This window comes from Ciona intestinalis, chromosome 1, assembly GCF_000224145.3.
Source record: "Ciona intestinalis chromosome 1, KH, whole genome shotgun sequence".
Lineage (NCBI taxonomy): Eukaryota > Metazoa > Chordata > Ascidiacea > Phlebobranchia > Cionidae > Ciona > Ciona intestinalis.
Window position 1 is genome coordinate 1,449,868 of NC_020166.2, and position 23,687 is coordinate 1,473,554.

Consider the following 23,687-nt stretch of genomic DNA (forward strand, 5'->3'; position numbering starts at 1 on the left):
TTTCATTGTATTTAGTTTCAACGTCGGAAGCAAGACTTTCTAAATTCTCATTAGATTCCAACGCCTGGAAAACAATTATATATATAACTGATTTTGGATTTAGGCTAATAACCAGATTATACAAAACTGTGGTAGATTGTTAGATTCAATAAACATTGCACTAATATATACTTATGGTGTGCCGTGTGCCCACTTAACCACTTTACATAAATCAGAATGCATTACTTTTTTTCACAAGTTAAACACTTTGATGTAGAAAATAGGCATTTTTTACATAGTTTTTTTTTTACATAGTAAATTTCATTTAAATATATCTTACAGAGCAGGTAATTATAGTTTAGGAAGACTTTTAAATCTGATAACTTATCGTTCGAATATTTTTTGTACCAAACATTACCTCTAGCAGAACTCCAGACTTCATGATATCAAATGGATACAAAATCCTCTCATAATGTTGTCGCAACACTGTGCCAAAGTTTTTGGGCAAACAGAGCTATAGAAAATATTGTGTTAGAAAAATGTTTTTACCTATAACTAATTTGCATTACAGTTACAATCTATACAAGTTGATACAATAATATTCATCGTATACAATTCTAAATGACGCTTTACATGTGCATTTAACCATTTAGTAAGATTGAAAAATAAACCTACACACCAACTGGCTTGTTAACATAAGCCATGTAGTATACTTGTATGTACCACAAATAAAATCGGTTTAGGCCAAAATTTATGATGTACTGACTAACTGTATACGTATCCAAACATATTATAGTGAGCTGCAATTTATTTATGTTGAAAAAATGTTAGCAATATATATATTATGGTCTATGGGCATTCTGTTTCATAAGCATAGTATAACTAGACCATCTCCTAAGTCAGCTTGTACTGTGTATTATGTGATTAACTGATTATATAAAGTTTAATGGACTAATACCATGACTATTAAACTGTTTGCTACAGCTGACCTTATAAATTAAACCTGTCGATGTAATAATAAATCGCTGTCAAGATATAAATGCTACCTTAAAACTTGGATCGTTTTGGACACCAACTTAAATTAAGTCTCAAATTGGCAAACATGTAGAGAATGAGTGAAAAATGATGTAAACAAAATAATCACCTTGTTGCATACACTGTTCCATAGTTTGTTCTTACATACATCCTGAAAGCCACCCAGCTTTCTAACACATTCATGTAGTCCATATAAATCCAATGCCTTTCCTCCTACATGGGGAAGTTTAAACCCCTGGCCCTGCAAGTCCCAGAACTTGGCAACACTCTCAATAAACTGTAGTCTGATACGAGTGTGAATCTGCAAGGTAAATTGTTTGTTATATTTTAATTAAACTATTGGCGTTGCTTAGACAAATACAGAAGAAGAAAAATTGTGACCTTTCTACAGAAAACAAATGTAGAAATAAAACTATAAACACCAACAATAGTTAACACTAACTGAATTCAATTTTGTTGTTTTGGGCTTACACTATAAAGTTTCATGAATTTAATTGGCTCAATCTTCTAAAAGGCATATTAATATAAACATGTTTTTATATAAGGCATAACTCCTGAAAACTATACAGCCTGTCTTTATTAATACACCATTGCTAACTCCATTTTCGGTAAAATTTTTCCAAATGTACACCACATAAAATGGTACCTCAAATTACAATGACTAATGCAATTATCATACCATAAATAATAATAAATTATTTTGCAACTGAAATATCACTGATGGCATATTATAAATATAAATGCTCTAGGTATTTCAATATAGAAATACATCCAAATGATAAAAACACAAGCATCTATAACAACAATTATGCAATAACCAAACATAATATTAAAAAAATACTAACCCCTAGTTCATTAATTCGTTGAACTCTTGGTGTAAAACGAAAGTTTTCCACATCAATTGCAAATGGGGGTTGCCAATGCTATGGAAATAAGTTGGGATGAGTAACTCATATCAAAAAGTTAGTGTAATTGACCAAAATATGTTTTTATATTCAGAATTTAGGTGTGTTATGTGATGGCAGTGTATTTATTCATACAGTGTTTATTTGTAAATCCTCTTGCTTGCATACAATGTTTACAAACTTTTTCTGACTATCCCTAAACCCATTTATGAGTTAGTAAATAGTTTTAAATTTAGGATTTAATGTCAAATTTTGATGAAATAAGTAAAAATGGCATATTATTAGAAGCTCAACTGTTTCTATATCAGTAATCCTGTTCATAATGTGACTGTGACTTTTCTGTGCATAATAACAAGTGTAAATCCCGCACAGAGGCATTAGTTTTGCCAAAATAATACAATATTAAGGTTCTACAATAGTACATTATGTAAGTTTGTTACTAAAAATGTATGTGATATGATCCATTTAGGATAATTTGTTTGTGGGGCAGTTTTGCTTTTGTTGTAGAATAAAGATGGCGACCGACGGCCCAGCCATTTAAATCACGTGAGAAGGCAAGACAGCGACGGTTCGAAAATATGAGTATCCCGATTTCACATAATGAAAGAATAGTTGCTACAACTTGTACCACATACCGGGGGAGGCCGAATTTTACAGATGCCTGCTTTCTCCGCTATCGGTCTAATTTTATTGATGTAGCCAAGCGGGTCAGCAAATTCTTCTTCGTTTGGCTCAAACACTGGGCATTCCGGCGGCGGATAAAATTCGTCGTCCATCATATTTACGCTTAGTATCGTGTCACCATTTTAACATTATCTACATAAAATTAAAATATATCTTACGTAACATATAACTGACTGGTTCGAACTTACAAATCCCGTCAAAAAACGCCATTTCAAATACAGACGCATCACGTAGCAGCGGTTTTGCTTTGTATTCGTAGACCCGAAATCGGCGTGTTCGTGCTACTCCGCGAACCATTTTAAATGGTAATATCTGACTGTAGCAATACATTTACAATTAATGTTTAACATACATGCACAGAGCTGGTATAGTTTAGTCAACTTTGGTAAATATTTTTTATTTTTTAATTTGATAAAATTATCGGTCCGTCCCTTTTTCTTTTTTGGCGGATGAATACGGTAAAGCTACGTTTTTCATGCTGTGGTAAAGGCAATTACAGGACATCAGTTTGAAACAACATTAGCTCTTATAGCGTTGTGTATGCGTTGTATATAAAGCAAATCTGGTACTTCCGCCGAAGTGATGTGTAAACTTGTTCAATGTTCGTTACATGTGTACTGTAAATAACTGTCCACTTGATAAACCGAGGTATATTTAAGCATTGTAAGCGTGTTTTTGTACGTAACAGAACTGTTACATCTATCCGGATACCTTCAATACAATCCTACACAATTCACATTTCGGTTTACCAATAAAGTGACTGAGACTTCAGTGTGGGAAGGGTCACGAAAGTGGTAAAATACCAATGTATGGAACCAGGATTTCAAAAGTCAATCAATCACGTGCTTAAGCTCTGAAAGTTACGTGTTGTGAAAAATGTTGCATTATGGGGCTTTCGTACTGTTCGGTGCCTATCGCACATGTTTACTGTGTATAAATGTGCGATAGCCACCGAACAATGTACCATGGGCACCCTATGCTTATACCGTACGCAGTGACATCTATTTGCAATAAGACCGCCAACGCTCCCACGAAAAACGTATTTGTTTGTTATTGGTTCCGAAAGTCTAGTTGTGACAGTTTCAAAATTCAATAACAGAGTAAAGATTCTATACAATTTTCGTACCATATGTTACGATATATGCGCAATACTTACTTTTTGTTACAGTTGAACTAAACAGCACATGATGAAAAATGTTTCAAAACGATTTAAACTCCCCAAACTAAATTGTTGCGCCACCTCGCGGTTACAAATTTTCGTAAAAATGCAACATGGTTCATCTTGTATGTTTATTAATTAAAACATAAATTTAGTTAAAAATGTACAATTAACATGTTTATAAAGTTGTGCTGTTGCAAAATAAGTAGTCAGTCCCACGTACTACCTCAAACAACTAGATGCAGTCCAGTAAACAGGTCGATTTCGCAAAGCATTATATACCTTTAGTAAGGTCGTCGGAGCTGCAGTTATGTATCATTCAATTGTGCTCCCCAAATAATGCATTTCCAACTTTATTCGCAACTTTACGTGACCATAGTAATAACCCACGCGGAAATAAACTTAAAAGTAACTTTTAAAGGCCCACGTTAGAGAAATGCAAAAATCCAAAATAACAGTTTGGACTTTGTGTGCTGTATCATTTGCTTTTCATTCTGTGAAATCATAACTCTATAAATATATAATTGCATTTTAATAATCCATAGTTTGTAAATTGTTCCTCAAACGTATTAAGTGGGCCTAATAAGTAAGACATACCTGTATTAAAATAACTTTACTTCCAGATCTTTACCTCCTTCGCTATGGTGCATTATAAGTTGAGTTGCCGGCTTACAGCGTTTATTTAACTAACCTACAAATGTTATATCTGTGGCAAAGACAGAGGAATGATTAATAATGACCCAGCAAGGTGAAGTTACCGCACAAAGTCAGTCTTCCAACAACAACAGGTATCAATTACTTTTATAATACAACTCAATCTACATGTTTTACCAATGTTATATTATACATGCTGCCAATCAATTGCCTGCACATTTTACCCAACTCTGCAACTCAATCTGCATGATTATAAAATTGATATTACATATACTATATCTATTTAACTGGCCAAATATCTATGTACCATTATTTAAATAGTTTTGGTTTAGTTCATATTAATGCATAACAAATGCTATCCTTCTGCTCTTCTATTTCAACTGGCTACGTAAAGTTAAAAATGGCACTAAACAAATGTACTCTTATAGTCGCAATTGACTGGTAATTAATTTTTTTTGCAGATACATCCTCCCTGTGAAAATGCCTCAATCTGAAAATTCGTCGAGTTTAATTGGACAAACAGAAATGATGGTCACGACATCTGATGCTGATACTTTTAAACACTTCACATGTGGCGCTGGTTCTTCCTTAATCAACGTTATCATTACTTTTCCTGTCAATAAGCTCATGTTTCGCCAACAGTTGTACGGGTTTCGAACTCCCAAAGCACTTGGCCAACTATGGAGAGAAGGGTTTGTGAATCTGTATAGAGGTTTGTTGCCACCTCTGGTACAGAAGTCTTCTTCTACTGCAATCATGTTTGGACTTTACAACCACTTTCATCATGTATTAGTGAACGATTTTAACTTTAGTTTGTTTAATGCAACATTGGTGGCATCTATGTGTGCTGGTACTTGCGAGGCTACTTTGGTTCCATTTGAAAGAATACAGACTCTACTTTTGGATCCAAAGCACCATAATACATTCAGGAATTCATACCATGCATTCTCATCACTATATGTCAACTATTCAATGAAGGAATACTTCAGGGGAACTACAGCTGTCTTGTATCGCAACGGACCCTCAAGTGTTATTTTCTTCACATTACGACACCCCATAAAAAATCGGTTACCAGACGCTGACAAGAGTTCAGTCCAAAACTCCATCAATGACTTTATAAGTGGAGCTATGATCGGGGCAATGTGTAGCACCATATTTTACCCAGTGAACGTTGTAAAAGCGAGAATGCAGTCAAAGTTAGGTGGAGATTTTCCCTCCTTTTATTCAACCTTAAAAATAGTCTTCAGCGAGAGGAATTACAAAGTAAGAAAGTTGTACCGAGGCATGCATATTAATTTTGGCCGGTCTTTGCTCTCATGGGGAATAATTAACGCAGCCTATGAGTTTTTAATGGAAGTTTTTTACAAATCAAAATGAAGTCCGATAAATTTTCGAAATAGGAAATTGTTCGATTTTTCTTATATGTCTTTCATAGATATGTATGTACTATGTATCACTGTTCTGTTTACAGCAGTGTGAACGTTTGACTGTTGTTATATTAGGAAAGTATATAGTTACGTTAAAAAGACTACGTACCTATGTTAGTTGTGTTCCGTATATAAATGTATTCGTTGTAATTTATTTAATTTTATATCAAAGCAACTGGTATAGCAAGGTGTTAAAAGGCTTTTTATTTAAGCATTATGCAATTAAAACATAAATAAAAACACTCTTATTATGTTTGTGCATATGAGCTAAATATAAATTGTGGCGTAATGTATTATGTTTTGTCAACAGCAAATCTTTATTCTCAATGTTTATAACAATAATGAAGACACTGTTTTTTGTTCAAAAATGTGTTTTCGTTACAAAGTCCACTTTTTATATTGATTTATCTATTGCATAATGTTGCAAGCATTGCTTGAGTTATTTGTGTTATTCATTTTTAATTTCATAACTATAAAGATCATGCTGTGACAGTTGAACTTTTTCGACAGATTTAAGGTCTTTAATTAGTAGCTTTTGTTAACATTGGAAAAAAATGCTGAAATCAAAAGTTATAATGGTAAAGACCAGGTCTGGAAAGATACTTAAAATTGTGCGCGAGCATTATCTAAGAGATGACATTGATAATGGTTTGTTTGGAGGCAAGTTAGACCAACACCCTGAGCTGCAAAACGATCTTGTTTCATCAGAGCACTTTTTAATCCCAGATACCAATGTTGTGCTACATCAGATGGATGTTCTTGAACATAGTTGTATTATGAATGTGATCATGCTACAAACTGTGTTGCACGAGGTGAAGCACAGATCTTCCCCTGTTTATAAGAGGATCAAGTCATTGTGTGCAAACCCAGATAAAAAGTTTTTTGTTTTCACCAACGAACATTGCATTGACACTTACAGTGCTCGTGTGAAAGGAGAATCCACGAATGACATGAACGACAGGCTGATTAGAATTGCTGCTAAGTATTATGATAAATGTTTAAAGGATCGTAACCAGACTGCTGTTCTGGTCACAAATGACAGAGCTAACTGTGCATTGGCAAAGAAGGAAGGGTTAGATGCTCTTACTATTGAGCAGTATGTAAAGAATATTGTTGGGTATCCAGAACTTCTGGATAAATTAGCTAAGGCTGATGAAGCTATTGAAGTCGACAAGTCTATCTCTTACCCTGAGCATTTGAAACTCTCACAGGTTCAAGCTGGGGTGAAATCTGGGAAGTTTTTTCAAGGCAAGCTTGGAATAAGTAGAGAGAACTATCTGGAAGGAAAGATTATCACACATGGTGAGGATGGGAAGGAAATTCTTATTCAAGGTCGTCTTAATTTGAACCGTGCAGTTCATGAAGATGTGGTTGCCGTAGAGATGCTGCCTGAGGATCAATGGTCAAATCCTAGCGGGGTGATACTGGATGTTACTGTGCAGCCTGGGGCAGAAATTACTGATTCAGAGAAGAAGAAATCATCGGGTGTTCCTACTGGTAAAGTGGTTGGTATAATTAAGAGAAGTTGGAGACCTTACTGTGGGATCTTGGAAAGCTTTGGCAGCCCAGAGATGACAAGGCATTTGTTTACACCAGCGGAAAAAAGGATTCCTAGAATTAGGATTGAGACGAGGCAAGCAAAGACTTTGATTGGACAAAGAATTGTAGTCGCTATAGACTCGTGGCCGCGGTTTTCAAAATACCCACAAGGCCACTTTGTTAAAGCTTTGGGTAGTGTAGGTGACAAAGACACTGAAAATGAGGTTTTGTTGCTTGAGCACGATGTGGCACATGAACCTTTCTCCCAAGCTGTGCTTAACTGTCTGCCTCCTTCTGATTGGTCAATACCAAAGGAAGAGTTTGCAGTTCGTGAAGATTTTCGTGACCTTCCAATTTGTAGTGTTGACCCCCCAGGTTGTACAGATATTGATGATTGTTTACATCACAAAGACCTTGGTGATGGCACAGTAGAAGTGGGAGTTCATATTGCAGATGTCACTCACTTTATAAGACCAGGAACTCCCATTGATAATGAAGCAGCAACCAGAGGTACTTCAGTTTACCTCTGTGATAAACGTATAGACATGGTTCCAGAGCTTCTGTCATCTAACTTGTGTTCCCTTCGTGACGATGGGGACAGATTGGCGTTCTCGTGCATTTGGATCATGAAGCCAAATGCTGAGATTGTGAGTACTCGCTTTTGTAAATCTGTCATCCGGTCAAAATCGTCAATGACATATGCGCAAGCCCAGATGCAAATTGATGACAAGACAGCTAAAGATCCTGTAACGATGGGACTTAGAGGGTTAAACAAGTTGGCAAAAATATTGAAGCATGACCGGATCGAAAAAGGTGCTTTATCTCTTTCATCCCCAGAAGTTCGTTTTCATGTTGATAGTGAAACTCATGACCCAATAGATTTGCAGAACAAAGAACTGAGAGATACTAATTCCATGGTAGAGGAGTTTATGTTGCTTGCTAACTGCTCGGTGGCCAAGAAAATCCAGCAAGAGTTCCCAGAATGCGCTGTGCTGCGCCGTCACCCTGAACCTCCACAGTCAAACTTTGATGTTTTTCTTAATGCTGCTAAAAGTAGAGGCCTTGAACTGAATGCTGCAACATCCAGGGACCTTGCTGTCTCTCTCGACCGAACAGAAGAACCAAAAGAAGGAATCCATTCTTACATTTCCACACTGCTGCGAATTCTAGCCACTCGGTGCATGATGCAAGCTGTATATTTCTGCAGTGGTTTGGAATCAGATTTTCGACATTACGGCCTCGCTGCACCAATATACACCCACTTTACATCTCCAATTCGTCGTTACTCTGACATCATGGTTCACAGACTACTCGCTGCAAGCATAGGAGCTGACAAAACATTTTCAGAACTTTTAAACAAAACAGAAATCCAAAATGTTTGTAAAAACTTGAACTTTCGGCACCGTATGGCACAATATGCACAGCGCGCGTCTGTGGGATTACACACGCAGTTATTCTTTCGTAGCAAAGTAGTTCACGAAAGCGGTTACGTTATCTTTGTCCGTAAAAACGCAGTACAAGTTCTAATACCAAAGTATGGCCTTGAAGGGACGGTTTTCATGGATAGAGATTTTGAAGGAAACACCACAGTTAATGCTGATGACTTGAAGTATATTGAGGATAAATGTGAAATTACTGTGCGTGGAGTTAAGCTGTGTGTCTTTGATGAAGTTACAGTTCAAATATCTCATGACGCAACTAATGTACAACACCAGAGGATAAACTTAAAACTTGTGCACCCGAAAATAAATGGAATAAGTATTCCAAGTTCTGTCTAATTTGGACTTCTGAGCAGTATGTGTTATAATACAATGCAGGACTGGGGGTATATTGTGGTTGTGGGCGCTAATTCCTTTTTATAATATCATGATTTTATATTGAAATTCAGCACATGCATAATGTAATAAAATACTTGCTTTTGCATTTCAAACTAAAATTTTTTTGCTAAAATCCACCACACTGCCTTTATTAAACCACTGCTTAAATTCCAGTTCTTAGAATGGATAGTACCAAGGATTATTTAGCAAAAAAACTTAATTCTGACCACCAAGATTTAATTCATGACATTTCATTTGATTTATTTGGCAAAAGATTTGCAACGTGTTCAAGTGACCAATGTGTACAGGTAGGGGGATTTGTTTTTATAATTTGAATTTGATAACATTGTATTCTATATAGGTGAGTTCTTGTCGAAACTTGGGTTTAGGCAGATTTGGCCAATTACCCCAGCCGACCAAGGAGTTTTTAACAATATTGCTGGCAGTAATTATGTTTTAAATATTGCAAGCTATATTGGGCACCTTAATTTAGTAGTTGCAATATCATATACTCATATACTGTTGTGGGTGAATTTACTTAACTAAAATTTCTCCAACCAACCCAGTGGTCACTGATAGGTTGTTCGAATTGTCAGCCATAGAGAAAAAGGAAAATAATTACCTACAAAGTTACAGTTGCCATAAAATCTCTGTTAGACTTTGGTTTTGTATTATATATATATACATATTTTATATATTTATTGAAATAGTAACAGTTCAAAAAGTAAAATTACTACTTACTTTAACATTGTACTACTGCTGTTACAGGTTTGGGATTTAGATGAAAATGGAGATTGGCAGAAAACTGCTTGTTGGAAGACACATAGCGGATCAGTATGGAAAGTAACATGGGCACACCCACAGTTTGGACAAGTATTGGCTACTTGTTCGTTTGATAAGACTGCTTGTATATGGGAGGAAAGAGGTATCAAGTGTTTTAATACAGCTTTATTATAATGTACTGCTTATAATAAAATAATGAAAACTTATTTTATCTTTTCGATTGTGGTAGCGACGATTTAGAAATATATAGTTTCCTAACCAGTGGGATACAGCTTTATTATGAAGCACTGCTTGCTTTCTAACCAATGATATACAGACTCCTGGTTATTAGCAGTTTTAACCAGTTCATAGCTGTACTGGTGGAATTCAACTTTATTTTAATGCGGCAATACATAATTGCTACAGCCTAATTACCTAACTAGTAGGGGTACTGATTTGATGATGAAAGGGTTGTGAAATTACTAAGAAGGATCTTCCATTTGTCCAAGTATTATGGAATTCTTGAATATAAAAAAAAGAAATTGGAAATTTATACGTTGTTAACATGTTCGAAATTTTTTTTACAGTTGTTGAAAATGCCTCAAACAAAGTTGAACATATATGGGTGAGTGTGGAACGCTAGGAAAAATTAGAAAATAATATCTTGAACCTAAATCTTTTATTTCTCACCTCAGGTAAACAAAGCAAACCTTGTTGACAGCAGAAGTTTCGTTAAAGATGTCAAGTTTGCCCCAAAGCATTTAGGTCTTCAACTGGTGGGTAGGAGTGATTTGCAAAACATATCTGCACAATATAAAATGTATTTTAGAACAACCTTTACGGGTTCAGTGCCCGACACTGGTACCATTTATGTATGTTCCTTGGCATGACACTTTAAGGACATTACCCCAACGCAGTGGACCCTAATTTGTAGAATTTTGGGTATTTCACTTGCATAGAATAGTAACAAAGTCCTAAAGCACAAGTCCCCTAAAATTATAATTCAGTAACCCACTTACCTAGGCTACCTGCTCAGAGAAAGGAGTTGTTCGAATATATGAAGCTCCTGATGAGATGAATCTAACACAGTGGTCGATGCAGGACCAAGTGGAATGTAAAATATCATGCTCATGTATTTCATGGAACCCATCCACGTATGTAACTTTGTCTCTAAAAATATAATGATAAAGAGTATCATCTGTATTTCTATTTTATTCTAAATGGGTGAGGTCCTACAGCATGACACGCCATTAAACATTTTTTGGGCCAGAATTACCCGAAACCCAGGGTGTTTACACCCACTGGATTGAAGTAATATTTTAGTGTCTTTTTCACACATGTCTATTGGTATCATTATCGTAACTCAGATTGTTTGGTTACAAGGACTAGAGGCAGAGTAGCTCACCAGTAACACTATGCCAAGACCCTGGTTATTGGCTTTAAAGTGGTCACCAAACTTAACTACTCAGTGCCAGTTAATGCTAATTAACACAATATATATGACAGGTCACCAAACTTAGTCTACTTAGTTGCTAACGTTCACACTCACAGTATATATCTCACATTGCTTTATATACCCAGGTACAGATACCACAGCCCTATGATAGCAGTTGGTAGTGATGATTCAAATTCTTCAAGTGGAGGAAAAGTTTTTATTCTTCAGTATAACGACACTGTAAGGTGAGGTTTTGGTATATTGGTAATTCTGACAAAGGGTTTAGGCCGAATAACCCCGACCCCCAGACCAGAATGCTGCAACTCATCGGTAAACATTGCTCAAACTGGGTTTGAGCGATGTCATTTAAGTGTCTTCCCCAAAGACACTTAGACATTTAGTTTTTCTTTGGTACCGATATAATCAACTAACCACTGGGCCACGGCACAGACGATACCATTGGATATCATTAACAAAAATCTCAAGCCATTTACATTGGTATAACACCAGGCCATTTACATTTCTCCTACTTTAACTTACTCTTGGTAAATTGATGTCATTTGTTCCTACAGGGATTGGATTAAGATTTCCACCATAATGATTATAACTGACCCAGTTAGTGACGTCTCATTTGCTCCAAACCCTGCGTTAAAATATCACAGATTAGCTGTTGCTTCAAAGGATCTTCATATTTTCCATCTTAAACCAATGAAGTAAGTACAATTACTATTTAACTGTTCATAATGGCAATTTCAAAATGGCATAGTACCTTGCCTGGAATAGAAAATACGTTTATTTGTACATCGTATCATAATTTAATGAGCCAGATGCCACATACAATCGTTAGTTTACTACGTAAATTTAACCTATGTTTTTGGTACATGTAATAGCATGTAGTTTAATAACTATTAAATTACAGTGAGGACAATGATCCGAACTATGACATACAGAATACTTCTTATGAACATAACTTACAAGAAGTTGCTGTACTGCCAGACCATCGCTGTGAGGTATTATACTACATGTGTAAAGGTGGCTGTACACAGTATCCGGAATTCGTCCAATTTGTTTGTTTTGTCCGGTTTTTCGCTGCCGCATGCGGAATTGGACACGGGTTTGCATAGGAATTCGCATGCCGAATACTGTGTACAGTCACCTTAATGCTATTTAATATATTTGGCTCCAACTTGTTGTTCAGAAGCAAGGGAGACATGACCAGTATGGTATCTGAAAAAAACCGGGATCAATGCTTAATGGGCTACTGATAGTCTGATACCGTTAATGGTATATGTGTCCTTGGGTAGGGATGCACATTACAGAATTTCGAATCCGTGAGATTCGAATCTTTTTGTATTCGAATCTAATTACGGGATTCGGTATTCTGTTTAATGACGTAATTACACGTCATCTCATATACTATATTAACAATTTTTGAAACTTATTAATTTTGAAAAAAAATATTTTTGTGTTTGTGGGACTTTCAAAAGTAAACGTTTCGTAACGTCTTTTCATAACCTGCTATACGTTTCATGACGCAAAAACTACCCAATAGTACAATTTTTGATCATTTTACAGCTCATGTTCCAACAAGGCGGGTATGAAAGAGTCAATAAACTGACTTATGTGGGTAAAATTATTTTTTCCTATAAATATAAAAAGATTCGAAATTCTAGATTCGGAATTCTAGATTCGAAATAAAGTATTCTAGGATATCCTAGAATACCTAATTATTCTGTAATGTGCATCCCTATCCTTGGGCAAGACATTTAATGAACATTGCTGTAACCCAGTAGTCACCAATGGATCGTAGCACCCTTGGTGTAAATGTAATAGGCAAACTCAAGGATAAATCTAAGGTTGCATGGCATGTCTTGATGTAGGACCTCACCTATATTGAATAAAATGTACCAACTAATATACGATGTTGAGGCAAGGGGAAAACTCTGGCCTAAATCTTAGATTCCATAGCGTGCCTCAATGTAGGTTCCTACCCATATATCAAGAAATAAAAGTCACACAAGCAAAAAAACCACTAGATCACCTAAAATAAACCTCTTACCCAACAGGTAACTGGATTGTCGTGGAATGAAACCGGCACTGGACTTATATCTGCTGGTGTAGATGGGCAAATATTCTTATGGAAAGGTGGGTTTAATAATCATGTTTGGTCAATTCTGTAGCAGTTCAGCAATGATTGTCCTGTAGATAAGTTGGAGTTTCTGACATGTTATAATTATAAATTAATTTAGCTCTGCTGAATTTATTATTTTGGGACAGTAGATGTGACAAACTAATAAAGGCCTGAATGGGACTTTGAAATGTCAATTCTAAAAAATAAATTTTGGTAAACATGCTAGAGTTAAAATTTACATACAAAGAGCTAAGAATTATGAACACAAATAAACAGTGAGCCTACTTAATGCCCTAAACTCTATGATAAGTGTTAAGTTCCTCTATTTTTTTGTGATATTTTATAAATGTATTTGTGATATCCCATATAGCACGTACCTGTTTTCGTGGTAATCCATAAATACTTTAGTGATATTCCATAAGTCTTGAATCATTTACATTAACTTTCTTTTACATTAACTTTGAATCTTTCTTCTTAGCAAACTACCTCGGCATCTGGAAAAAAATTGGTTCGCTGAAAGGTGAAATTGCCTCGCCTGCCGAACCGCAAACGTTTCCCCAAAACAACTCCCTTACAGCAGTTGCAATCAACAACAGGTACACTGCACGTGGATTCCAGCAAATACAACTCAAGCGCTAAGGCCACAAAGTTAGGTGGCTGGGGAAACTTCAGAAAGATTAATTTGTGACTTGAACATGGGGTTACAGAACTTTGGAAATTTGTTCCTTGCCATTCACTCTACTTGTGACTTTAGCGTCTGGTTGTTTTTGCCGCTGTTTCAATATCTGAGAAGAACTCAGTCTTACATAATGTGGTGGTGCTCATAACATTCTATTATAATCCAAAAATCATAATGTTTTAATTTAAAGCATGGCATGATTAATTAAGTTCCTTTGTATAACTCCTTGCATGGTTCTGTTTCATTTTCGTTGTACTTTTTTGATAACTTTTCATTTTCTTAAATCGGTGGCAAATCTGTTGCAACCATTAGCCTTATTTTCACATTGGTCTGTGCAACATAGAAAATTGTGCTTGTTTTTTTTGCTATCGAAATACAATTTGTAGTGAATTGAAGTTTTGCATTTATTTTGTTCTGTAGTTTAGGGTAGTTAATACGATATTTGTTTTTATTTTAGATTTATAGCAACTTTTTTTATTTGGTTTCTTGGGTGTAATATTACTGTGAATAATACCAACACCTGATTATTAATCTGTTATTAATAAACTGTGTAGGATAATGGGCCAATTCAGGAGTAAATGCACCCAAAGTTTGATTATGTCTTTTTCGTAAATAACACGAAGCAACAATTTTTTTTATAAATTACTGTAACAAACCATAACAAACCATTTACTAAACAATCTATCTGTTACTAATCAATTTCTACAGCTCCTATAAAATCAAATATTTTTCTGTAACATAAAAAGAAAACGTAAAAGTGGCAAAATTAAGCATGTAAAAGTAACAGTTTCATAACATGTAACAGAAGTTTTTGATAACTTGCTTCAACAAAAACTTTAGCTAGCAGTCTATATGTTGCTATGTGTACAAAATTTACGATATTTGGATAACATGCAAAACAATTATTTCTTTACAGAATATGCAATCTATATATTACATGTAGAAATGTCATAACAGTAAACAATATATACGATAGTACATGTACAAAATTTACAATATTGGATAATATGTAAAACAATTTATTTTTACAGAATAAATTTCCGAAGGTTCACTCAAGGACGACCTCCCCCTCCTGTGAGACCTCTAGCACCAAAATTTGCGGGAGCTTATTATTAAAACTATGTTTAGAACTTATATTGATATTCACTGAGCACTAAAGTTAAGTAAAATATGCGGCAACTTACTAAACTGCTTTGAGATTGACATTTTGAAAAATGAGATGGCAAACATTAAATCAAATATGCCGATGCAAGTTTGCTTATCTAGTTATCATTAATTATAAATTTTATTCCAATTCTTTGCAATGGTATTAGATAAATATTTTTACATTGTGTACATATTGATACCATGCAGTCTAACCTAACATATATATACACATGGCTGGATAAGACCATAACATCTGGAACTATGAGTTAATTCCTAACAAATCAACTAAATTTATCACAATTAGAGAATTTGTTGCATTTACCAGAATGCTATTCTAGTAAACTAGTATATTTATCCAGCTTCTGGGACAACATACTGACTGAAATTCAGTCTTCAATAAACATAATCATACACTGCAGTTATTCTTTCTTTACTGGCATAATATTGCTTATTACTTTGCAATCGTGTATGTTAATGCATTCCTAAAAACACTAATTTTTTTACTCTATTCTCCCACCAATCTTCGTACACCTGGGCGTTTGTTTAATAATATATGTGCTAAAATATATGCTTATTTAACTACTTCAACCTGCCTGTATTTTGCTCATTACTTGTACCGTGTATGACTTTTAACTTGTAAAAAAAATAAAATCTTTAATTTGTGGGGTGTTTCAAGTGCAATGCTACAAGTTAATATTACACTATTATGTGATGTAATCAGTTTTGTCCAACATCTTTTGTCTGTTGTAAGCATTCTGTTTGAACGGTATACTTGCCGCGGCAATTGATGAGCAATAACACAAGAACTTTATCTATACAGTAAGGTGGGGTAAGATGATCCACGTTTTTATTCTTTTAAATAGTTCTATTTGATAGTAAGTAAGAAGTATTTACAGAAATGTAACCGTATCACGACTCTAAATCAGTGTTGTTAATTGTTAAAACACATTTAGGAAATATTGGTTGTTATGTGTATACAGTATCTATCCATTGAATATGCCAGCAGTTTACATTCATTCACATTTCATTCATTCATTTATAGCCTACTTCTACTCAATGTAACTTTCGCAGTGTGCTCATGGGGGTGTACTAGTGACAACAAAAACCATCGCAGTGTGCTCATGGGGGTGTACTAGTGACAACAAAAACCATGTGATGCTGTTGCTATAGTTACCAGCGACAAAGAAGGCTCGTTTTTACCTGGTCATCAGCATGCTGTGCTAAAGTACTATATAGTATTGGGGTAGACTGTGTTTTCAGTACAATATAGTCACCAAACAAGTACAAGTTACATGACTGCTATAAATAAATTGATATACAAAATAAACCTCATATTACGCCTAAAGCGAGGACTAAAGTTTGGTGTTTATTGGAAGTTATGTTTCCCAATTACGTTCTATATAGCCTATAGTTATTTAACACACAGTCCGTACATATACCGATTCCGATTCAACAGATGCAAATTTATAAGTAAAGTTTAATTGCAAATGTTTTGGTGGTTATTCAAACGTTTTTTTGGCAGCAGAATATGCAGCATATGTTTCAGTTTTTAGGTAAAGGTCAATTAAAAGTTTTTACCCTTAGTTTGAATGCTGCAGAACAGTGTGCCGACTGTGCTGCAGAACAGTTAACATTGTTCGATCAAAAACGAAAACTCAATATCGCGGTTGCTGAAGTTGCTGACGAGGGTTGTTGGTATAAAGTCTGGTGAATCATTGATCCGAAGCTATTTCATCGTTATCTGCTCTTTGGGTTCAGGTGTATGTTAAACAACAGAAAGTCAAGTTCGTAAGCAAGCGTGTATGAAGAGCAGCAAAACAGTATATAGTAGGGTGGGGGAAGATGGGACACATTTTCATGCTATTTTCTCGTCCCATTTAGTAGTAAACAAAGAAAATTAAAATAATTATAAAACCATATCCTGACGACTCCCATAGGCCGTTGTTAATTGCTTAAAACACGATTAGGATGTTTGGATATTATGTGCTAAATGTGTCCCATCTTCACCCATCCTACTATATTACTTATTTATATTTATCGTGTAATGGGAACATCTATACTATTATAGCGGGAAAGGCGAGACGAGCACCTTTGGCATATATTATCCAAATATCCTGTTTGTGTTTTTAAACAATTAACAACGGTCGATGGGAGTCGTGAGAACACGGTTTTATAATTCTTTAAATGTTCTTTGTTTTCTACCAAACGGGACAAGAAAATAGAACAAAAAGTTTCCCCATCTTTCCCCACCATACTATATGAAATAGAATCTATTTGTAGTATAATAAAAAAACAAGTACTATTACGTGTCATAAGAATTTCTTTTATGATGGTTCTAAGTCTATATTATCGTTGGGTGGAAGATTGATATACCCGCAATCTCACGTCCCTCAAAAGTCTGGTTATTATATTTTGTGCCAACGTATAGGCTACTATATAGCAGGGTGGGGAAGGATCGGACGCCTATTCTAATAATAATTTATATCTATTCGTGTTATAGGAACCATAAACATGGCGAGTAATATAGCTTTGGAGTTGTGTAAAGGCTTGTATACATGGACAAGCGTGGCTGTCATAGCTGTTTCTTTGTTTTATATTTGGTGGCGACGACCGCATAACTTTCCACCTGGGCCTAGAGGGTTACCTTTAATTGGTGTCTTGCCTTTCCTTGGCCGGTTCCCTGGAGAAGTATTTAAGAAGTGGAGCCTCGAATACGGCCCAGTGATGTCCATTAGGATGGGTAGAAGTGACGTAGTGGTTGTCAACACTGGAGACAGTTTTAGAGAGGTGGGTTATTGTTGGCTTACTATGTGTATTTAGGCATGAAACTTAACAGTAGTTGCTCTAATCCATTGGTCGCTATGGGTTGTCTAAATTGTCAGAAATGCACTAAAAATGGACACACTTAGCTTGTAAAATTCAAATATCCTGACGTGATTTAAACAATTAATAAAGGTCTATTGGAGTCGTGCATGGGAATATAGTTTTATAATTCTTTAGTGCGGTATTTGTTTACTACCGGACGAGAAAACAGAATGGAAAGGTGCTGATAGTCCATCTTACTGCACCCTACTATATTAAACATATTCCTTATAGGCTTTTGTAGAACAAGGAGCTAACACAAGTGGTCGACCCCCTGATATTATGTTCGCTCAAGTAACTGGAGACAAGGGACTTGTGTTCAAAGATTATTCGGCAAACTTTAAAGCAACAAAAAAGTGGATTTTACGAACTTTATCACAGTAAATAATATTAACAAGTTTTCTAAAGTTGCTGCGCCCAATCGTAATTTATTTAACTGTTTAAAACACGTTCAGGATATTTGGATATTGTGTACTATAAAGGTGTACCGTCTTTCCCCAATCTACAATATGATTTCATTCATCAACTAAACACACACTGTGCCTGAAAACTAAGAAAAACGTTACAATTCTTAAGAACGAAGTTAATCTAGGCTGCAGAACATAACTTGAGATGCTTAAATTAAACTAACGAGTATAACCTATAGTGCACTTACCATGCCGTTCCTTATTTGGCCGTTCCATGCAGATACGGTTTAGGAAGAAGGGGAATGGAAGAAAAAATACAAGAGGAGGCTGATTGTCTTGCTGGCTATCTAAGGACAAAAGTTGGGAAACCCGTCGACTTTAAGGTGTTCAATAAGTTTATATAATAGGCTATAGGGCATGGTGGGCGTGTTTTTATTCTATTTTATCGTCTCCTTCGGTAGCAAAAAGCAGTACTTACAGATTGTATAACCGTATCCTAACGACTGTAGGAAAAGAAATAGTAGTTGTTAAAAACACGTAATGTACTTGAAGAATGTGCTGTAACGATATCCATCTTACCCCACAAGCAGTAATATATATGCTACTGACTAATTCTGTTTTAGTTAAGCCTGTACTGCCTTACATCAAACGTTGTGAGTCTTATAATGAGCGGACGTCGGTACGATTACGAGGACGAGGAACACCAGAAGCGGCTGGAGCTAATACATCTTATGTAAGTTTAAATACTTGCAAACCATATACGGATCTAAAATAACCTTGTGCGACATGACACCGACTCGTTATAACACGGGTGTTTTGTTTTACGCACCTCCATATTAATGAATGAATGAATGAATGTAACTTACTTTATCCTCGCGTGGCCGGAAAACGACAGTCGTTATCACACGGGTTTAACACCTCGTGCCAGCTTACGAATTACCATGTATGTTACTATACGCCCATAATGGTAGCAGCGACGAGCGTTGAACCCGAGCCAAACAGTACTAATACTTTATTTACGAAACCTACGTTTTGTTTTAACAGATTCGGCGACCCAAACGATGCGCCAAAACTTTTGCTCATCGATCTTTTCCCAGCTTTGAAATATCTTCCCGTATTCAAAACAGCTAACGATAAACTGCGCAGCCGAATGAAAGCTGTTTTAGGTAGTATACAGATTCAAACTACTTTATATTGCGAATTACAATATAAAGTACTATAGGGAAACGGTTTTTATAGTTCTTTGAATATTCTATTATTAATACCAAATGGGATGAGAAAATGGAACAAAATGTGTCCCATCTTTCCCCACCCAACTATATCATGTAACCCCCTGAGTGAAATGGATACCGTTAGCATGGCAGCCCATATTTCATATTCGTGTTTTAACAACAAACAACGCTCCTTAAGACTCGTAAACATACGATTATATAGTAGGTTGGGGGAAGATGGGACACCTTTTCATTCTATTTTCTCGCCCAATTTGGTAGTAAACAAAGAAAATGCAAAGAATTATAAAAGCGTATCCTCACGACTCCCCTAGATCGTTGTTAATTGTTTAAAAGACGATCAGGATATTTGGATATTATGTGTTAAAGATGTCCCATCTTCCCCCACCCTACTGTATAATTGTTTAAATGTTCTTAGTTTGCTACCATACACAAGACGACAAAAGAAAATAAAAACATAGACAATCTTACCCTATAACCTACTACATGTGTGTATTTATGTTGATATTACTACGACGCTAATAAAAGTTAATACAATTCAAAGGTTTTACTCGAAGCAATATAGAGGAACATAAGAAGACATTCGAGAAAGACGACATTAGAGATTTTATCGATACGTTTCTTGCTGAAATGAAATTTGGCAACGAAACTTCAAGAGACAACTTTACAGTGCGTAAGCTTATTCTGTTCTACGCTGGTGAAGTCTTACAACGTAAAACGCCTTATATAGGGTCTAACATTTAGGCAAGAATTGACTTATCATCACAAAATTCTGCATGCGCATAGATATAGATTTTCAGAGCTTTTAGAACTATAAGTTTATTCAGATAACCAAGCAATTAAATTGATTGCGACCTGGGTTAATATCGCAACTATACTGGAACACTGTTTTGTTTATTTATAGTACTGTGGGGTAAAATAAAAAAATATACTGAAACAAATGGGATGAAAAATGAGAATAAAATACATGTCCCATCTTACCCCATCCTACTACCAGAGTATATATTTATTGAGCTTCCAGCTTTCTTGGAATCTAACATAAGATATAACAAACCTTGGTTGTGTATAACTTATTCTGATACTGATGTCCCATTTTCTCCACTCAACTATTTCTTATTTGGTAACTATAATATTTTGATACAGGAAGACGAGTTGAATGTTTTGTTTCGTGACTTTTTCCTTGCTGGCTCAGAGACAACAAGCACCAACATATTGTGGATTCTATTACTGCTTGTTCACTATCCTGAACATACTGCAAAAGTGATTAAAGAAATAGACACCATCATAGGTAGGTACGGGTGAGATGATGTATAGTAGGGTGGGGTAAGATGGACACAGATAGAACATAATATCCTAAATAAATTAGAAAGTGCCGGGATACATTACAATTATAGTAGGGTGGGGTAAGATGGGATACTTTAAGCACCTAATATCCAAATATCCTAAACGTTTCAAACAATTAACAATGGTCTATGGAAGTAGTGAGGATACGCTTTTATAATTCTTTAAATGCGTTTTTTTGTTTACTACCAAATCGGACAAAAATAGAAAAAAAATGTATGATATTTTTTACATTACTATACCTATACAGGACCAAATGCATCCGCCAGTTCCACAACGCATAGCTCACAAATGCCATTTACTTGCGCATTCATCCAGGAGTCCATGAGGTATCGCACAAGTGTGCCACTAGGCGCCCAGCACTATTGTCAGAAAACTTTTCAGTTGAACGGCTACACAATACCGAAAGGAACACTGGTAAGATAGATTTACATCGTATACGTATATGATAGTCGCAAAAAAAGTTTGTTACTAATACATACTAGTAACAACGCTGCACGTATACAACTGCGGGGTAATGATAAACCAATATTACTACAGCGTTTTTTAAAGTTATAAGCTCACCAGACCAGTATACGAGAACATGTTAAGTAATTTATATATCAAGATAAAGTGTCTAAAAATGGCCAATATTGTGTCGGCGTCGTACAATTTATACACCAACAAAAATACATATACATTGTAACTCATAAGCGGGCCAGAGGTGTATGAAACAGAACACCCGTGTTATAAAGACTGTCGTTGCACCTGAAACATTTATTAAACCAAAACATTTCAGATATACCCAAATATATGGGGCGTCCACAACGATCCTAAATCTTGGCCAAACCCATCAAAGTTTGACCCGTACAGACACATTGACGAAAAGGGGAATTACAGGAATTCAAGCAACGTAATTCCATTCTTGATTGGACCTCGTAATTGCGTGGGAGAAGCTTTGGCTCGACAGGAGATTTTTATATTTTTGGTAAAAATTCTCCAAAAGTTTGAAGTCAAACCGGTGCCTGGTAAAACGCCTTCAATAGCTGATGGCGTCAACAGTGTGGTTTTCAGTCCCCACAGTTTCAACCTTATACTGCAAGAACGCTAAGGCTGAGCAAATCTGTAGTAATTACTAATTATCTAATCAGCATTTATGCTGCGAATTGTGTCCATGTATATATCCAACATCGTCAACAAAAAATGAATGAACTTACTTTGTCTCTTCTCTCACGTAGCATACTATACTATATGCTGTATATTTACTAAGAATGAAATAACTCTGCTGTATTCCCCTTTGCTACACTGTTACTAAATACAAAACAAATGGTGGCGCAAGAGACCCGTCTAAAACAACATTTGCTACATTAACCAATGCATTTTGGGACAACCTGGGCTTAAACCATGAATCCCTGGTTCCCCTGCAAATCACGATAATATTTAAGAATATTCTCCGACTAAATGTCGTATTTACCGTTTTGTAAGAAAGAGCAAATCATATGAATTCTTAAAACATAGAATGTGTACTTTACAGTAATATTGCCACAAATACAATTGTCAAATACTGTATAACACCTAAAACAAATAAATATAACTAATTTTAAGGACTCTACGTCTACGGTATGTGGAAAATTAAATGGAAGGCGGGAAGGTGGAACACCTAAGCTTTAAAACATAATATCCTGATCGTGTTTAAACAATCAACAACGGTTCATGGGAGTCGTGAAGATACAGTTTTATAATTCTTTAAATGTTCTTGGTTTACTACCTTAATGTTTTAATTCCATCATCTTTTAATTCTATTTTCTCGTCCTATTTGGTGGTAAACATGGAACATTCAAAGAAATGTAAAACCTTATTCTCGCGACTTCTATAGATCGTTGGTAATTGTTTAAAACACGATCAGGATATTTTGATATTTTGTGATAAAGATGTCCCTTATCCCACAGTACTATATACATAGCAACGAAACGGTAGTCGTAAAAGAACTGTACTGATTAAAAACATATTTGCATTTAATTAAAAAACAACAGAAGCGTGGTCGCAACACCTAATAACAAACAACAAGCCATTTATATTATGAAAAAGTAGTGATATACTTAACTAGTAAAACACGGTGTTTAGTTTATTTTGATGTCGATTTTTAAAGAGTCCACGTTTTGTGGACGCACTGGTTTATAACACGGTCTATTCAATGCACGGTCAAGCAGGAAAAAAACGGGGTCCAAAACAAGTCGCGACTCCCGAACCCCCCGACTGGGTGCGCCACACTGCCTATAGTAAGGTATATGGTATTGTGCATGCAATCGTTTAATAGCGATCCTACATAAAGGTAAACGTTGTGGTTTCTATTCGAAGAGAGGGCGTTCATTCTACTATCATTGTTCCCGACAATGTCGATTGTTGAAATAGATTTGAAAAGAAATTGTGGTTTGTTCGCTTTTATCTGACGACAAAGCTTTTCTGCAGGAACAAATTATATTGTTAAAGCTTCCCAGATCGAATTTTAGATAACAG

General features: G+C 35.6%; 5 protein-coding genes and 1 long non-coding RNA gene across 6 annotated transcripts in view; 4 read left to right on the top strand and 2 right to left on the bottom strand.

Annotated features, from left to right (window-relative positions):
• LOC778759 (lysine-specific demethylase 5A) overlaps positions 1-2,809 on the bottom strand; it is a gene marked incomplete in the record, with an annotated part of 21,377 nt that extends 18,568 nt beyond the window's left edge. Inside the window, 4 exon segments of the mRNA XM_026837471.1 lie at positions 402-493; positions 1,124-1,315; positions 1,860-1,937; positions 2,555-2,809. Of these exon segments, the coding sequence (XP_026693272.1) occupies positions 402-493; positions 1,124-1,315; positions 1,860-1,937; positions 2,555-2,698 (506 nt within the window).
• A 1,560-nt stretch (positions 2,810-4,369) lies between these two features.
• Positions 4,370-6,353, top strand: LOC100185082 (solute carrier family 25 member 51). The gene is made up of 2 exons (XM_009863842.3): positions 4,370-4,550; positions 4,878-6,353. The coding sequence occupies exons 1-2, from the start codon at positions 4,498-4,500 to the stop codon at positions 5,791-5,793; spliced, it is 969 nt and encodes a 322-aa protein (XP_009862144.1). The 5' UTR covers positions 4,370-4,497; the 3' UTR covers positions 5,794-6,353.
• Positions 6,354-6,357: 4 nt separating this feature from the next.
• LOC100187471 (exosome complex exonuclease RRP44) lies at positions 6,358-9,373 on the top strand. Its single transcript, XM_002132030.4, has one exon. The coding sequence runs from the start codon at positions 6,398-6,400 to the stop codon at positions 9,158-9,160; it is 2,763 nt and encodes a 920-aa protein (XP_002132066.1). The 5' UTR covers positions 6,358-6,397; the 3' UTR covers positions 9,161-9,373.
• LOC100177327 (nucleoporin SEH1-like) lies at positions 9,354-15,992 on the top strand. Its single transcript, XM_002132019.4, has 11 exons — positions 9,354-9,507; positions 9,968-10,124; positions 10,549-10,586; positions 10,657-10,737; positions 10,985-11,115; positions 11,543-11,641; positions 11,969-12,109; positions 12,316-12,406; positions 13,463-13,541; positions 14,006-14,123; positions 15,238-15,992. Exons 1-11 carry the CDS (start codon positions 9,382-9,384, stop codon positions 15,320-15,322), a joined length of 1,146 nt encoding a protein of 381 aa, XP_002132055.2. The 5' UTR covers positions 9,354-9,381; the 3' UTR covers positions 15,323-15,992.
• Positions 15,993-16,845: 853 nt separating this feature from the next.
• LOC113475049 lies at positions 16,846-18,989 on the bottom strand. The gene is made up of 3 exons (XR_003396789.1): positions 18,870-18,989; positions 17,997-18,119; positions 16,846-17,098 (listed from the first exon to the last, which is right to left on the bottom strand). It is a non-coding gene; the product is annotated as an uncharacterized LOC113475049 (long non-coding RNA).
• On the top strand, positions 17,818-22,669 carry LOC100184319 (cytochrome P450 2C31-like). The gene is made up of 9 exons (XM_002126152.4): positions 17,818-18,139; positions 18,449-18,594; positions 18,902-19,004; positions 19,245-19,354; positions 19,666-19,787; positions 20,395-20,519; positions 20,994-21,138; positions 21,442-21,608; positions 21,970-22,669. The coding sequence occupies exons 1-9, from the start codon at positions 17,864-17,866 to the stop codon at positions 22,279-22,281; spliced, it is 1,506 nt and encodes a 501-aa protein (XP_002126188.1). The 5' UTR covers positions 17,818-17,863; the 3' UTR covers positions 22,282-22,669.
• Positions 22,670-23,687: the final 1,018 nt, after the last annotated feature.